Source organism: Camelus bactrianus, chromosome 27 (genome assembly GCF_048773025.1).
Source record: "Camelus bactrianus isolate YW-2024 breed Bactrian camel chromosome 27, ASM4877302v1, whole genome shotgun sequence".
Classification (NCBI taxonomy): Eukaryota; Metazoa; Chordata; class Mammalia; order Artiodactyla; family Camelidae; genus Camelus; species Camelus bactrianus.
In genome coordinates this window covers 34,690,373-34,708,882 of record NC_133565.1, presented here as the reverse complement: position 1 = coordinate 34,708,882, position 18,510 = coordinate 34,690,373, and the positions used below count along the sequence as shown (strand labels likewise).

Here is an 18,510-nt window from a genome sequence, read left to right as displayed (position 1 = left end):
AAACGCTGGAAAAGGAGATCTCCATATGGGCTTTGAAAAGCTCCAGTACGTTCCTGGGAACCTAGATGGCCATGTGCGTGAGTAAGGCTGTGCCCATGGCCACTCAGCAAAGACCAGAGGAGATACTAAGCTCTCAGCTATCACCAACCCTGAAGGTCTGCACAAACAGGAAGCAAAGGCTAAGGCAGAATTATAAAATGCCTACCTGGTTGTTAAAAGTCATGGCCCAACACACACAGAGAGCCCTGAGGCAAAGACTAGGAGATTTACTATTTCCAAGCATTTAAGGAAGTCTCTGTTCAATCATTAGCTGACAACCAAGCTAACCAAGCAGATACTTCAATGGCTACCCTCAAAAAAGAACACAGACCTCAAAGCAGTACAGAAAAATCACAAAACAAATGGCAGAAACAAAAGTAACCACCACAGATCCTGGGAGGAGAAGGAGCTCATTTCTAGAACTGCCACATAATTATTTCAAATGTTCAATCATTATTTAAAATGTTTAATTTTCAACAAAAATTTATGGGGCATGCAAGGAAATCAGAAAATACACCACATACAATGGAGGAAACACAATCAAGAACAACCGTTCTCGGGGAAGTCCGGACATCAGACCTACTGGGAGAGAGGTTTAATCAGCTGTCTTAAGTACATTCAAAGAACTAACAGGAACCATGCTTAACGAACTGAAGGAAAGTATGAGAATGATGTCAAATAGAAGCTATGAATAAAGATACACAACTTACAAAAAATGGTCAAAAGGAACGTGAGATTTCAAAAATATAGTAACTAAATGAAAAACTATCTGGAGGAGCTCAGCAGCAGATCTGAGCAGGCAGAAGTAATCAGTGGACTTGAAGAAAGGCCAGCTAAGGTCAGTTAATCTGAGAAAGAAAAATTATCAACATCTCAGAGATCTGTGGGACACCATTAAGCAGACATATGCACAACAGGAGTCCCAAAAGAAGAAAGAAAAGAGCAGAAAGAATATTTGAAAAAATAATGATCAAAACTCCCCAAATTTCATGAAAAACATTAATCTGTACATCCAAAAAACTCAATGAACTCCAGGAGGGAAAAACTCAGAGATCCCACACCTACACAAATTAAAACTGTTGAAAGACAAAGACAAAATTTTTAAAGCACCATGCAAGAAATGCCTCATCAAAAGATCCCAATATAAGATTACCACCTGATTTCTCATCAGGAACCATGTCAGAAGGAAAACAGATTCAAAATACTAAGAGAAAAGAAACTATCAATCAAGAATTATATATCCAGCAAAGCCATCCTTCAAAAAGAAAGGAGAAATTAGGACATTCCCAGATAAAAACTAACATACTTCATAGCTAACAGACAGGCCCAATAAAAACTGCAAAGCTCTTCTGGCTGAAATAAAAGGAGACTAGACAAGATTCAACTAAGCATGAAGAAATAAATAGCATTACTGATGATAACTATAGAGGTAAATACAAAAGACAGTATAAATTCATGTTTTTTGTAATGCTCTTTTTCCCCTATTAGATTTTAAAGACACCTGCAAAAAGCAATAATTATAAATCTGTACTGATGGGCCTACTATTATAAAGATGTAATCTGTCTGACAGTAACAGCACAAAGTAGGGGAAAAGAAACAAACCTACACAGGAGCAAAGTCATTTGTATACTATCAAAAGTAAGCTGTTATTAATCCAAACCAGACTGTTAGAAGACATATCCAATATCTGAATGTAGGTCTGTTTAACTTCAAACTCTGGTTCTTAACTTTACTTTGTCTCATTGTAACATGAAGCAAATCATTTACTTCACCGATATTGAGCTTCTTCATCCAACGGAAGATACATATATATCATCTCTGAAGTCCCATATACCTTAAATACTATAATGAAATTAAGAGCTTTATTAAAAACTTTTCTCAAATTAGAGAAAGAACACTAAGACATAGCAAAAGGTCCAAAGGCACAAGGCTGACAAAAAGATACCACCTGAGATACCACTGTTTTCCTGTTCTGTTAGTTTGCCTAGAATTTAGAAAGGACAACAGTTCTACATACGCATTTTAAAAATCTCCTAGCAGCCTCTAAAAAAATACAGTGTTCTGCCCGTGAAAGAAACAGCAATTATATGTAAAGCTACACATGGTATAAACTGAATTAAAGGTCATGATGTACAAAGATCTGAAAAGTCAACCTGTATGATACAAATGTTAGCTTGATCTAATCATACAAATTAAAATATGTACCGTTCATTATGCTCTTGATAAACGAGTCTGGACTTCTCCAATAGATATTTTTCAACATAGGCACTAGAAGAAAAATAAGACTGGTTGATATAAAGCTTAACATAAAGTAGACAAACATTTAATCAGAGAAGGCATAAAAGTATAACGAATACTATCCAGCTTACTTTAGTACATTTACTATTATAATTGTGTTATGGACACTCTTTATGTTATCCACGTTAAATTCATGAACTCAAGTTTTCTTTTTTTTTGCTTTCAATAGAGCAAAATAAAAGTCAGAAGTTCGAAACATTGCACACAAGACCCTCCCATGACACAGCCTTCACTTTCTTTCAAGGCTTGGCAAGACTGTACATTCTTTCAGATATTATAATTTGGCCAGACCACTAAACAAGGCTCAAAGATACACTGTCTTCACATAGCCATGCTACTGCCACATTCTGGGATTACTGTTTATTACTTACTGGTTTACTCAGTAAGTATTCATCAATTGGGCACTCTGCTAAACACTGTTCAAATATAGAAATAAATGATATACTACCTGTTCTCAAGGGGCTTCCATACTAGAGAAGGAAACAGATGGGTAACCTAGCAGCTATAATACTGAGTTTAAAGGGTTCATTATAGAGCAATGATCAGAATATTATGAATGTACCAAGAGAGACACGTAAGATCCAATCCAAGAAGGAAAAAGGATGTAAAGAAGAATTCGTATAGAGGGTGAGTACATAGCACACAGTAAACATTCATTAAATATATTTGGTAAGTGACTGAGTAAATGACTGAAATCTGAAAGACTGACCAGAAGAAGGCAAGGAAAACTGCCTTTCTGAAAAGGCATAAAAGGGGGAGGGTAATAACAGCTTCAGGGAAGACAATTAGTTAACATGACTAGAGAATGAGATAGGCAAGTGGACTAGATCAAGAATCATCAATATACCAAGGGCCAGAAGAATGGAATCTACCCTGAAAGTAATGGGAAACTGAAACATGAATTGTATTTCTGATGTCATTTGCTTTGTCCAGCCCTGCACCCTTCAAGTCTTCAATACCTCTTACTGAAATTAGAGTAAGCAGGTAAGCTCTTACTGGAAAAGGGGGTTCTACAGTCTGAAACTTAAAAGCTTTAGACGGCTGAATCCAAACTACCTAGCACAAACATGTCTGGGGTCAAAATCTTGACTCCTGAGCTTTTATTTCCCTCAGTTCCCTCCCATCACATGCTGTATTTCAGAAACTCCCAAATACAGGCTACTCCCTCAAGCATGCCATTCACCTCTTACTGCACTGTTCATGCCCCTTCTTCCACTTCTAATTCTGTAAAAGAGAGTGTAATCTAACTCTCTGGTCCAGTAGATTCCTATCTTGCATTAAAATGAAGCTCAAATGTACCTTCTTTGCAAATTCATTGCCACAACCATCACCAGTAATTAAAATACATCACTTCTTCTGAATTACCATTACGACCTTCAGTCTAAACCACTGAAACAGGCTCTTACCTGCCTACAGTGGAAGAAAGGGAACTAACATAAACCGGTGGGTTAAATCCCCACTGAGCATGGCAAATATTACTGCCTCCGTTTTATAGGCTGAGAGACTGATGCTGAAAGACATTAAGATCATGCAGCTAGTAAATGGCAGAACTGTGATTTCAACCCCGGACTATTTTAACCACACAGGCTCCCTCAGTGACCCCCACATACTCCTGGACATCTCTCTTGCTTCCCCTCCAATCCATGGTTATGCTGCCATGAGGGTTATCTACCCACACAACAAGACCCACTCTCGCCTGCTCCTCAGACTGAAATACGTGGCGGTGAACTGATGTTATGTCCATCTAGGACTTTTTTAATACATCAGCATAAACAAAGGAAACAGAAAAGTAAATATGGCAAACTTTGAAAACTGCTGAGTCTGAGTGGGAGTTCTTTGCACTGTTCTCTCTACCTATGTGTATGTTTGACATTTTTTATAATACAGTTTTTAAAATGAGCTTCCCAGGGTCAAGAGGATAAATTATAAACATTAGAACTTTAGTCACGATCTGAAACCAACTGACCACTATGCCCATAATCTGTAGCCACTTAATTTACCTCCTCAATTATACCAAGCTCTTGTCATAGCTGGAGTGGAATGAATGATCCCATTCATTTGATAATGCCAGTTCCTCAATCGATAAAGTGATTTCCCACTTTTTCTGACAGGCAAATTTTCAAGATCCAAGATAAAAATCACCTCTTTCTGTGAACTCTTCCAGACACATACTTCAGTCACTGCACTTACCTCATTTACCGTAATCATTTTATAGAAGTATCTGCCTTCCCAAAGAGCCTATGGGACCTTCAATGGTATAAAACATGTCTGCATCTTCTTACGTCCTCAACACTTACACCATGCCTGGTACTCAAATGAACTTGATCAACAGTCATAAACACAAACAGTATTATGTAGGGAAATGTCACTGTGGTTGCTTTAAGAAATACATTAATTAGGGGATCAAGTTATATCTCTGACTTATTCAAAAACACTTTTTTAAAAATGGATGTATGCATAATATAGAAGTTAAGGGTATTAGACTATCCTTAGAACTTCTCTCAGGTTTGAACTTTTCCAAAAGAAGTAAGTTGAGAAGAAAATAATTTAATACGAACACCAATGTCACTATTCTCATTAAAGAGCGAATGAACAACCTGTCGTTTATGAAGGGGCAATGGCAAAAATGTAAACATGCTCCAAAGCCTGTGACTGTTACTTACCCAAGTACAGTGCCTGTTTCTTGGTAATTTACTTGAATAAACTTGCCAAAACGACTTGAATTGTTATTATGAGCTGTCTTTGCATTTCCAAAGGCCTGTAAAAATAAACAGTTCTCATTAATTTCATCTTTAAGAAATGAAAAATCATGCTTAGGTCAGCTTGGGGGGAATATAAAATGGTATGTACAATTTATACATAAGTTTGGAAGTTTCTTTAAAAGTTAAACATATGCCTATCACATGACCTAGTCATTGTACTTCTAGGTGTTTGTTTACCCAAGAGAAAGGACAGTGTATATCCACGCAAAAACTTGAATACAACTTTATGTGTAATGGCCAAAAACTGGAAACAACCTATATGTCCAACAGATGAATGGATAAACAAAACATGGCATATCCATACAATGGAATACTGCCTTAGCAAAAGGACTGAATTATTGACACACAACAATATGAGTGAATCTCAAAATAATTATACCAACTAAGAGACGTCAAACATAAGACAGTACATACTGTATGATTCCACTTATATAAAATTGTAGGATACACAGACTAAGCTATAGCGACAGAAAGTACTAAGAGGTTTCTTGCAGGTGAATGAGCTAGAAGGGCTGAGAGAGAGGGACCACAAAGGGATGTGGGAAAACTTCAGGGCTAGTGGGTGTGGTCAGTCATCCTGCCAGTGCTGGTGGTTTAAGGAGTATATATGCTTGTCAAATTTATCAAATTGAGCATTTTAAATATGTGCAGCTTACTGTATCTCAAGTATACCTCACAAAAATATCTTTCAAGAAAACAAAACCCAAGTAATATTACCCTTCCTTTCAGCTCTAAAACAAAAATAGTATATTCTCTTTCCTTTCTAACATTGATGGCATTATTTCTAAAACATACCAAACTAAAACATTTTCCCATATTCTCTACATTTTCAAAAATGAACCCTTAGAATTTCAATGCTAGGCAGATTTTAAGGTTGCAAAGATACAAATATACTGACAAAAATATCTTCCCCAACCACCTATTTCCACAGCGCAATAACAGACAGGAGTCTGGCCCTGCTGTCCCTTTACAAGGGGACGTATATTACTCCAATCACCTCTTTCCCCTGCATCACTATGACCCAAAGACACCCCCTGAAAAAACACTGCCACACCTTTCAATCTTCCACATCGCCTTTTCTACCTTCCCATCGTCCAGTTTTCCTTGGTAACTAAAAATGATGTCTGTATTTCTACTTTGTTTCATTTCATTTTCTCACATCAACAAATTTTAATTTTTAAAAGCTATGTTTAAGAGTAAGAAAAGTATTTCTACACACTTACCTCAAGTACTGGTCCAGCTCCAAGAATAATTTGTTCCACTCCACTGGCAAATCCTTTCTGACTGAGAGCAGTAAGATGGTGAATAAGAAAGTTTGTGCTTTGAGTCTTCCCAGAACCACTCTCTCCTGAAATCACAATGCACTGATTCTTTTTGCGCTGAAGCATGGCATGGTAAGCTACATCAGCCACGGCGTAAATGTGAGGCTCAAGTTTTCCCAATTGGTGGTTATCATACATTTTGACATATTTGGGGTTATAAATAGGAAGAAACTTAAATGGGTTAATAGCTATTAGAATACTGCCAACATAGGTATAAATTTTTTCATGCTTAAAGCGATTCCGTAGGTTTTCTAAGAGAGTTTTCTCATTCAAATCAGGTAAGCTACATAAGTCATCAAAGTCTTTCTGCTGAGGCTGTGGAAGAAAACCCCGTTCCATCATCCTTCGACGTTCTTCTGTTACCCGTAGCCATGACTGAAGACTACCATAATGGATCGATCCATCGAGGTTTTTTTCTCTTAGAAGAAAGCGGTAGTCCTCTCCACTCAAGCGATTTTCCAGAGCCATTCGGGGCCACAACATCATTCGCTGAACTGGACAGTCCGTTGGATTGAGTATCCATTCTTCTCCACCAAATTCCTTTACCTCTGCTAAAACGTAACATTTTGTTTTGTCAAGATGAAGTCTGTTTATAAGAGAGTCAATCACCTCAGCAGCTGTGGAGTTCTTTCTGGCAGGAACTGGACAGTAGATTGTCCCTTCTGCAATTGTCCCAGGGTATATACGTAACGTGTGTTCATTATCCTCAAAGCGTCGTCTTCCTCCATCATTTACATTCATATTGGATCCTGTCCCATCAGCATGAATAGTATGTGTTCAAGACTATGCAAACCATTTTTGTAAAAGAACTGTTAACATAAAACATGGGAAACATTAGAAGTCATATTGCACAATCACTGCTTTCTTATGCTCAAAAAAAAAAAGGCTTAACAATCATGTTAATTACATCTTTTAGAACAAAAACATCCTAACTCTTCTTTTAGTACAGGAATGGTCTTGAAAATAGTCTCTATGCGACCACATATTTCATTTTATTCCAAATCTGGACACTAAAACAGCAACTTGCCAAAATTTTTTCCACATTTTATTATATTAGTAATTCAGAACCCAAAGAGTAAAAATAGAAATGATTTTATCCTCTACTATTTTGAATGGTTCTGAAGTATCTGGGATTACAGCCAAGTTCTTTCTTTACACTTGAAGAGAGACTCATTGAAGACTGGATTAAGATGCACAGAACAATCACACACATATCTAATCACCCTGCACCCAAAAGTTCCTACACATAAAGCAAAAACGAAACAGAATGCCATCAATAGAGCAAACATTTGTGAAATTAAAAACAGTAAGCTAAGATGAGATCAGATAAACAAATTAAACTAGATAAAGTTATATCCAAGAGAACACGAGGGAAACCTGCTATAGAACTGACATATTTTCAAGAACTTCTAGGCTATGCCTTCCCTAAGGTGAAGACATGAAAGGAGCAATGGGACTGGTCCTGCCCCCCGCTTGCTTAACAAAGCTGACAAAATTATACAACAAGGCACCGTTACAAGTTTTATTCAACCTTTCCTTTCCCTTCAATGCGACCTTTCTATCTAACCTTATTTCATTTCTTACAAGTATTCTGCAAACTCGTCCAATCTTCTCGAACTCCACACATCACACTGCTGTAAGAATGAGTTCAACTTTTATACCCGAGAAAATGGTGATTTTGTTAAATGACTTCTCCAAGTCAAAATGTACTCCTATTTTCACCTCAGCTCTGTTCTTCCAATTGTGTCTAGAGAGGAAATATGTCCCATATCCTTCCCATGCTGAATAAAACCCAATTCTTAGCATCTCCATCAGCAACCTGTCCCCCCAAAAAACTACTCTCACGTTATCAATCTTTCCCTTATTTATTGCATCCTTAACATATAAAGATACTGTTTTTTTTTTAAAGAAAGAAGAATACCTTCAGTTGCTTCTTTCTGATACTACTACACATTTGTCAAAGTTCTCTCTAATGAAGAAACTTCGTTTACCTGTTTCCTGGATGATCTTTCAAAAGTAGAGAACACTACAGAACGTGTAGAAAGCAGCCACATATCTACTACCCTATTCTACTATAAAACGTTTGAAAACTCCTACAACTGCTCCAGATCATTTTATAAACAAACAAAATAATAGAGCATTAAAGCACCTTCCTTTGCTCTGCAGAGGTAACCATCTTCCTGAGGTTGGTATTACTGACATACGTGTTTTTATATTTTTATTACATAAGTGGGTCTCCATAAATTAGATAGTATTGTTCCGTTTCTAAGCTTTAAAAACAAGTGTCATACTATACTTAATAGTCTGCATGTCACTGTGACTTAACATTGTCTTTTTATTTATAAATGCTGATGCATGTAAAGTTCATTAACTGCCAAACAATATGATATGGTATGTTGGTTCATTAATTGTAACTGAAGTACCACTCTGGTGGGGGATATTAATAACTGGTGAGGCTATGCATATGTGGGAGCAGGAAGAGGGTATATAAGAAATCTCTGTATCGTCCACTGAATTTTGCTATGACCCTAAAACTCTTCGAAAAAATTAAGCTTATTTTTCAAAAAAAAAATCCCATTGTATGATTATACCACCATTTATCAATCTACTACTGATTATACCACAGTTCATCCACCTTAAAATGTTTCCAATATTATGCCATTAAAATAATGCTGCCATTCTATGCTCATACATGTCTCTTCATGTACCTCTGCTAGAATTTCTACGGGCTTTACACTAAGAGTGAAACTGCTGGGTTTTAAGCATCTTCAACTTTACTGGATATTAACAAAATGCTCTCCAAAGTAGTTGCAGCAACTGCCTATTTCCCAGCAAGTGCAGGAAGAACTCATGTTTCTCTGCCTCATTACCAAAAGTTAGTATTGTCAGACTTGAGTTTCTGCCACTATAAGAAGTGTAAAAAGGCATTTCATCGATTTTTATTTCCCTGATGACTAGTTTGGAGGGAAAACACTTATCCTAGCATTTGCCATTGGGGCTATGTTGCTTATTGTTCATTTTCCTCTTTTTGAGTTGTCTTTTCCTTATTAATTTGAACTATTTTTCACATATCCTGGATATTAATCAATTTTCAGTTGAATAAGTGACGGATATCTCCTACTAATCCGTATCTTATCTTTCTATTTTTTTCACATTGCCTTTTGTTGTAGAGAAGTCTTATTTTTAATAAACGCACCAGTCCTTTACAGGTTACGATTTCTTTTTCAGTAAACAATAATGGCAATTATAGCAACTCCTATTATGCGCTTGTTAGCACTAGTCATTCTTCTAAACATTTTACATGGGTCATTTAATTTAATCCTCACAGTTCCTCCCTAAGAGTTATTTTTATCATCATCGTCCTCATTTTACAAACGAGAAAACATAGAAATTTTACATAACTTGACCAAAGTCATAGCTACAATGTGAGTTAAGATTTGAAGCAGGGAGTCTGGCTCTAAAGCCTACATACTACTATCTCCTGGTACAGTTTTTTAAAAATTCTCCTTTATCCTGAGGACGTAAGATTACGCTTATCACTGAGCTGATCTTAATTATTACAGTTCCATAATAAGTTTTGGTATCTGGAGGGCATATCACCCCAATTTGTTCCTCTTTAATGTTACTTTGGCCATTTACCATAAAAATTTTAAGATCAACATATCAAATACAATGAAAAAACCTTCTGGCATCTTGATGGACAGACACTGCATTGATTTTATAGATTCATACTGGCAAAACTGGATGTCCTATTGACTTCCCATTCATGAACACCATGTTGTTGTCATTTTTTTTAATTACACTGTTTATTACTTCCAAGGTTTCTGTCATTTTCATATCCACCTGATCTTTTTTCTACCTATTTAAATTTGATATTTAAGAGATATGACTTGTTTACTTATCTCCTTGAAAATCCTAAATAATATAATTTTACATTGTTCAGACTAATATTTTAATGTCATCAAAGTGAATTTCTCTTCTAATGATTTTATTTCATATTTTTCTCAGCATTAGATGGCTTTGAGAATTTACTTTATAGGTGCACTTTTTGATAGAAAACTTTTTTCATACCAACATTTACTAAGAACCCATTATTTACTACTTTATTTTTAACACAACCACAATACCATTAATCACACCTTTAAAAATTAATATTTTAATATAACTAGTAGTGTTTAATTTCCCCAGTTATCTCATAAATATTTTTCTTGCAGTTGGTCTATTCAAACCAGGAGATTTGTCCTACAGTGGACAGAGCTAGGAGGCTTCTAGCTGCAAAGCAATGTTTGTGTTCTCCTGAATCCCTAAGCATAAGGCCTCATATAAACTGTGGCCTCTGGCAACAGACAGCAGTAAAGCTGTTCCTTACAGACAAGCAGGCTGTGCCTGGCACTTCAGGAGACAGCTGGAGTCTGACCTATAAAGGTGTGCAATGCGGCAGCCCTAGAACTAACTGAGAAATCTCTTTTTCAATAGAGTAGCCCATGGTTTCCAACAGTGAGCCCAACTGCAATAACACTTCCCCATTATCTCAAAGCCAGAATCTCAGCTGCTTTCCCTGCATGCTCCAGCCAGAATCCCCACTCATTGCTTTGCATTCTATTCCGTTTCTGAGACAGAAATGTTTACCTTTTTTGAGCCCAATTTATGTCAATTCAGTTTTCTCTTTTTGTTAACTTTACCAATCATTGCTTTGTAGGGGCTGCCTCAAAATATCACTCACAAATACATCTTGACAGCAAGCCATGAGGATTTATCAGAATCATCTGGGGAACTTTTAAAAATCTACATTTCTAGACCCAATAATAGTTGTGGGATTGGGAAAACTAGGCAATTCTTTTGTTGCTGGCCCAGAGAATAACATTTGGGAATCAATGACCTGTATTTCCACTCTCTACTCCCTTACCACTCTTCCCATATAGCAAGCTACTGCCAATGTTCTTTGAAAATGTCACCAACTACCATAAAGTTGCCAAATCCAAAGGTTTCTTCTCAAGCCTCATCTTAACACACCACACTGTAGCATATGACTAAGGTGGCCCTCTTCTCATTCTTAAAACTGCCCTCACATGACAATTATTTTTCTTGTAATCTTTCTGATAGGTTCACTCTTCTTCTAAATCACTCTTATAGCTCCTCTTCCACTGCCTCACTTTAAAAATAAAAATATTAATATTTAATAAAAATATTTCCCAGTAAAAAAAAAAGGAAAAAAGTATAACTTTGCAACTAGTAGAATGAAAATATGGAATGATTAAAAATAAACAATTCAAAAGAAGGCAAGGGGAAGGCATTTAGAACAGATACAACAAATGTAAAGCAAACTAAATATATCAGTAAATCTATGAAGTGTAAATGCTCCCAGTAAAGAGACAAGATTGTCTCTGAAACTGAAAACTTAAGAAAGTGAAGGTCTGATGAGCCAAGGTTTTTTAGTAAGCAAGACTAAACTAGATTTAGGTCAAAGGTAGACAGGTGCCTTTCAAAGAAAGAAACAAACACTATTTTTCTGAAAAATTAAAATTAAAAAAAAAGGATGGGTTGAGAAATAGCGTTTCAGGTAAGCTGTGACAAGAGTGCAGGCCAGCTGACCTTCATCACTGGAGAGGATACAGGAACTCAATCTTAACCTATGGTAGGTCAATGCCAACCAAAAGCCAAATCTGGTACTGAAAGAAAAAACATCTTGTAGTATTTCAACTAAAGAAAGGGTGACAGAAGAAATGAGTTATCTTATGACACACTACAGCATAGGTATATGGACACCTATCAGTTTAGTCTGCCCAGTAAGTAATCAATAACTTCTTCTGGTGAAAGTACTGTGTTTTCCCTTACAGAACTACTCCTCCCTTGTCATCTGACACAGTATGAATGGACTGACCCCATCCCTCAGTTAGCTGTGACCCAGGCCTGGCCAACCAGTTTATTCCATTCCCCTAGTGACAGTGGCTGTTCACCAGGATTCTATACTGGAAATCTGCTGTAATCATTAGGAAAAAGGATTTTTTTCTACCAGGGCTGCTAATCTAGAAAGATGTAAACTACTGGCAGCCATCTTCCCTGGATGTATAGAAAAAGCTTTTCTGCAGTTAAGGAAATAAAAAAAAAGAACTAACACACACAGCAAAGCCTTATCAAAACTGTTTGAGCCACTAAATCCAGCTGTGCGTCAAATACACTCAACCACTGAACTTCCCTAGGTGTGCCAATCAATTCCCTTATTCCCTGAGCCACTCTGAGCCGGATTTCTGTTCCCTGTGAGCAGAAGAACCCGCTACAACAAGAAGGACTTCAGTGCAACACCCTTTGACAACACAGGTACTGCTTGTCAGACAACTCCTCATATCCAAGAATCTCACAATCTAAACTCAGGAACCAAATACACATGAATATACTTTTGGATACTTCCGTCACTTTCACACTATTTATTATCCACTTAGGGAACCAAATTCAAATAAGGCATTTCTCCCTGACATCCAAATTCACTATCAGAACTGAAGAATTAAACAGATTTTGATGTTAAAGGATACTTGTAACACCAACCATGCAGAAATATTGCAAGGGGTGTACAATGTAATGTCAACTGAAAAAAAAAATTAATATAATATATTTAATATATAATATAAAATTGCATATAAAGGTATACATGTATAAAAATGGATCAGAATATTAGGCTTTTTGGAAATCTTCAAATTTTTCTTTTGTAGTTTTCACCAAAATTAAGTTTGACATGTATTACTTCATTTGAGTTGAACAGCAATTCTCTGAGACAGAAAACAAACTATTACCTTTCAAAACAAAAATTAAGGCTTAAAGAGCAAAAAACACATCTATAAAACTTACTTTGTGATAAAGATTTCAAATCAGCAGGGAAAAAAGGATTATTCAATAATGATGTGGGGATAAATGAATGACTGTGAAAATAAAATAAAACTGCATATTAATAATTAAGACAAAAACTCTTAGCAACGTGGGTATAGAGGGAACATATCTCAACACAATAAAGCTACTTATGACAAACCCACAGCTAGCATCACACTCAATGGCAAAAAGCTGAAAGCCTTCCCACAGAAATCTGGACCAAGACAAGGATGCCCACTCTCACCACCTCTGTTCAAAGTAGTATTGGAAGTCCTAGCCATGGCAATCAGGTAAGAAAAAGAAATAAAAGAGGAAGAGGTAAAACTGTCACTACATGCAGATGATGTGATACTATACATAAAAAACTCTAAAGGCCCCACACAAAAACTACTGGAGCAGATAAAATAATTTGGCAAGGTAGCAGGATACAAGATTAACATACATAAATCAGCTGCATTTCTCTACACTAACAATGAAACAGCAGGAAAAGAAAGTAAAGAAACAATTCCTTTTGAAAATCACATCCAAAAAAATAAAATACTTAGGAATAAATCTGACCAAGGAATGAAAGACTTTTACACAGACAACTACAAAATACTGATTAAGGAAACTAAAGATGACTTAAAGAAATGAAAAGATATCCATCCCATGCTCTTGAAGTGGAAGAATTAATATTGTTAAAATGGCCTTATTGCCCAAAACAATCTACAGATTTAATGCAATCCCTATCTAATTACCCAGGACATTTTTCACAGAACTAGAACAAAGAATTCTAAAATATATATGGAATCACAAAACACCCAGAACTGCCAAAGCAATACTGAAGAAAAAAAAATGAAGCTGGAAGAAAAAACCTCTGAGACTTCAGACAACACTACAGAGTTACTGTAATCAAAACAGCATGGTATTGGCTTAAAAACAGACATATGACTCAATGGAACAGAACAGAGAGCCCAGAAATAAACCCACAGATCTACGATCAATTAATCTTCAACAAGGAGGCAAGAATATACAATGGAAAAAGGAGAGTCTCTTTAGCAAGCAGTGTTGGGAAAACTGGACAGCCACATGTAAGTCAATGAAGTTAGAACACTCCCTAACACCATACACAGAAATAAACTCAAAATGGATTAAAACCTTAAACGTAAGACGCTATAAACCTCCTAGAAGAAAGCATAGGCAAAAGATTTTCTGACATAAACTCTAGCAATGTTCTCCTAGGGCAGTCTACCCAGGCAGTAGAAATAAAAGCAAAAATAAACAAATGGGACCTAATTAAACTTATAAGCTTTTGCAGAGTAAAGGAAACCAGAAGCAAAACAAAATAACAATCTACGGAATGGGAGAAAATATTTGTAAATGATGCCACTGACAAAGGCTTAATTTCCAGAATATATAAACAGCTCATACAACTTAATAACAAAAAACAAACCAACCAATCCAAAAATGGGCAGAAGACCTAAACAAGCAATTCTCCAACATGCATACAAATGGCCAATAGGCACATGAAAAAATGCTCAATATCACTAATTATCAGAGAAATGCAAATCAAAACTACAATGAGATATCACCTCACAGAATGGCCATCATTCAAAAGTCCACAAATGATAAATTCTGGACAGGGTGTGGAGAAAAGGGAACTCTCCTACATTATTTATGGGAATGTAGTTTGGTGCAGCCATTATGGAAAACAGTATGGAGAGTCCTCAAAAAACCTAAAAACAGACTTACCATATGATCCAGCAATCCCACTCCTGGGCATATATCCGAAGGAAATTCTAATTCAAAAAGATACATGTATCCCAATGTTCATAGCAGCACTATTTACAATAGCCAAGGCATGGAAACAACTGAAATGTCCATCAACAGACAACTGGATAAAGAAGCTGTGGTATATTTATATAATGGAATACTATTCAGCCATAAAAAAGAATAAAATAATGCCATTTGCAGCAACATGGATGGACTTGGAGATGGTCATTCTAAGTGAAATACGCCAGAGAGACAAAGAAAAATACCATATGATATCGTCTGTATGTGGAATCTAAAAAAAGAAAAAAGACACTAATGAATTTACCTAGAAAACAGAAACAAACTCACAGACATAGTAAACAAACTTATGGTTCTGGGGGCAAAGTGGGTAGGAAGGGATAAATTGGCAAATATTAACTACTACATATAAAAAAACAAGTTTCTTCTGTATAGCACAGGGAACTATATTCAATATCTTGTAGTAACCTATAATGAAAAAGAATATGAAAACAAATATATGCATGTATATGTATGACTGAAACATCATGATGTACACCAGAAATTGACACACTTTAAACTGACTATACTTCACTTAAAAAAAAAGTATATACTAACAGAGAAAAACAATGTGGTGAGACAGTTGCTGTGGTCAGTAGGGTGTGGTTCAGAATAGGCTAGCTTATGATGGTATTCGCTGGACTGAGTTAGGAGAGACTAATTATAGAGGAAAACTATGGTGAAGAAAACAGGGAATATGGAGTTTCCTTTAAATTAGAAGTTCAGTAAAAAAAAAAGATAAAAAGAAATAACTAAAGACTTTTAATGCAGTATTTTGTGTGTGCTAATAAAACTTAATTTTCAAAATTTATGCACTATTGCTTTTACTTTTGTATCAAGTTCTCAAAGTTACTTTTTATGAAGGACAAAAGAAGAGGCCTTTCCCTTTCCACTTGCTTTCTCATAGGTATCTATTGGTGAATGGTAGCAAGTAGGATCATACATTATCATTCAGTAGCAAGAGGCGTGGAAGGATAGAATCAGGCAAATGCATGTCTAAGAAATAAAAATCTAACCTTGCTTCAGCCTCACTCAAAGCAAAACAGGACAGAAATAGACTCATAGACAGAGAATACAGACTTGTGGTTGCCAGGGGGGCGGAGGGTGGGAAGGGATAGACTGGGATTTCAAAATTGTAGAATAGATAAACAAGATTATACTGTATAGCACAGGGAAATATACACAAAATGTTATGATAGCTCACAGAGAAAAAAATGTGACAATGAGTGTGTATATGTCCATGTATGACTGAAAAATTGTGCTGAACACTGGAATTTGACACAACATCGTAAAATGACTATAAATCAATAAAAAATGTTAAAAAAAAAAAAAAAAGAAAAAGCCTCATCAGTACATTTTAAAAGGAGAACAGCCTACTATCAAGGTAGGGTCCAGTTGCGAAAACATTAGTGACTTGTGTATCACTGTAAATTTCATGGGAAGAAAGCTAATAAGCATTTTGAACTCATTTAGAAAAATAACTCTGGGAAAGTGGTATTTAAGAGCTAATACTCACATTTCTTCATTTTTCAGTACTTACAATCGAAATGTTCTACAAATAAATGTATTTATTACCATACCAATGCAGAATCACATACAGACACACCTTGGAGATATTGCAGTTTTTGGTTCCAGACCACCGCAATAAAGAGAATATTATAATATAGACCAGAAACTGACACATTGTAACTAACTATACTTCAATTTAAAAAAGAAAAGAGAGAATATTACAATAAACGCACAAGAATTTTCTGGTTACCCAGTACATATAAAGTTACATTTACACTATACTGTAGTCTACTAAATGCGCAATAGCATCATGTCTAAAAAAAAGTACACACCTCAATTTAAAAATACTTTATTGCTTTATAAAAATGCTAGCCATTATTGGAGCTTTCGGTGAGTCGTAATCTTTTTGCTGGTGGAAAGTTTTGCCTTGATGTTGACAGCTGCTGAGCAATCAGCGTGGTGGTTGCTGAAGGCTGGGGTGGCTCTGGCAACTTCTAAAAACAGGACAATGAAGTTTGCTACATCGACAGACTTCCTTTCATGAACAATTTCTCTGTAGCATGTAATGCTGTTTGATAGCATTTTATCCACAGCAGAACTTCTTCCAAAATGGGAGTCGGTTCTCTCAAATCCTACTGTTGCTTCATCAATTAAGTTCATGTAATACTCTAAATACTGTTGGCATTTCAATAATCTTCACAGCATCTTCACGAGTAGATTCCACCTCAAGAAACCACTTTCTTTGCTCATCCATAAGAAGCAACTCCTCATCTGTTCAAGTTTTATAATGAAATTGCAACAATTCAGTCACTCCTTGAGGTTTCCCTTCTAATTCCCTCGCTATTGCCATCACATCTGCAGCTACTTCCTCCAATGAAGTGTTGAACTCCTCGAAGTCATGCATGAGGTTTGGAATCTGTTTCTTCCAAACTCCCGTGTATTTTGATATTCTGATCTCTTCCCATGAATCACAAATGTTCTCAATGGCATCTAGAATGGTAAAAACCTTTCCAGGTTTTCAATGGACTTTGTCCAGATCCATCAGAGGAATCACTATCTATGGCAGCTACAGCCTTATGAAATGTATTTCTTAAATAGTAAGAGTAGAAAGTCAAAATTGCATCTTGATCCATGGGCTGCAGAATGGATGTTGTGTTAGGAGCCAGGAAAACATTAAGCTCATACATTCCTAATCAGAACTCTTAGATGACCAGGTGCATTGTCAATGAGCAGTAATATCTTGAAAGGAATCTTTTTTTTCTGAATTTAAATCATATTGTAAACAGATTTGCTAGCATCCAGGCTTTATTATTCCACTTACGGAGCACAGAGTATATTTATCATAATTCCTAAGGGCTCTAGGATTTTAGGAATGGTAAATGAGCACTGGGCTTCAACTTCAAGTTACCAGCTGTATTAACCACTAACAAGAGAGCGAGTCTCTCCTTTGAAACCAGACACTGACTTCTCTCTAGGTATGAAAGTTCTAGACAGCATCTTCTTGCAACAGAAGGCTGTTTCGTCTACATTGAAAATCTGTTGTTCAGCATAGCCAGCTTCATTATCTTAGCTAGATTTTCTGAATAACTTGGTGCAAATTCTACATTAGCACTTGCTGCTTCACTTAGCACTTTAATGTTACGGAGACAGCTTCTTTCCTTATACCTTATGAGCCAACCTCTGTTAGCTTCAGATTTTTCTTCTGCTTCTTCCTCACCTCTCTCAGCTTTCACAGAATTGAAGAGAGTGAGAGCCTTGCTCTGGATTAGGCTTTGGCTTAAAGGAATGTTGTAACTGGTTTGATCTTCTATCCAGACCAGTAAAACTTTCTCCATATCAACAATAAGGCTGTTTTGCTTTCTTATTTGTGTTATTTACCAGAGTAGCACTTTTAATTTCCTTTAAGAAC

The 18,510-nt window shown here is 36.2% G+C and overlaps 1 protein-coding gene across 8 annotated transcripts in view; it reads right to left on the bottom strand.

The window, feature by feature from the left end:
- Positions 1–18,510, bottom strand: part of MYO9A (myosin IXA) — a 175,552-nt gene that overhangs the window by 131,116 nt on the left and 25,926 nt on the right. For all 8 annotated transcript variants that reach the window (XM_074354176.1, XM_074354177.1, XM_074354173.1 and 5 more), the window contains exons 2-4: positions 6,324–7,231; positions 5,002–5,096; positions 2,246–2,308 (exon numbers count right to left, since the gene is read on the bottom strand). In XM_074354176.1, the coding sequence (XP_074210277.1) occupies positions 2,246–2,308; positions 5,002–5,096; positions 6,324–7,163 (998 nt within the window). In that variant the 5' untranslated portion in view covers positions 7,164–7,231. The remainder of the gene's footprint in view (positions 1–2,245; positions 2,309–5,001; positions 5,097–6,323; positions 7,232–18,510) is intronic.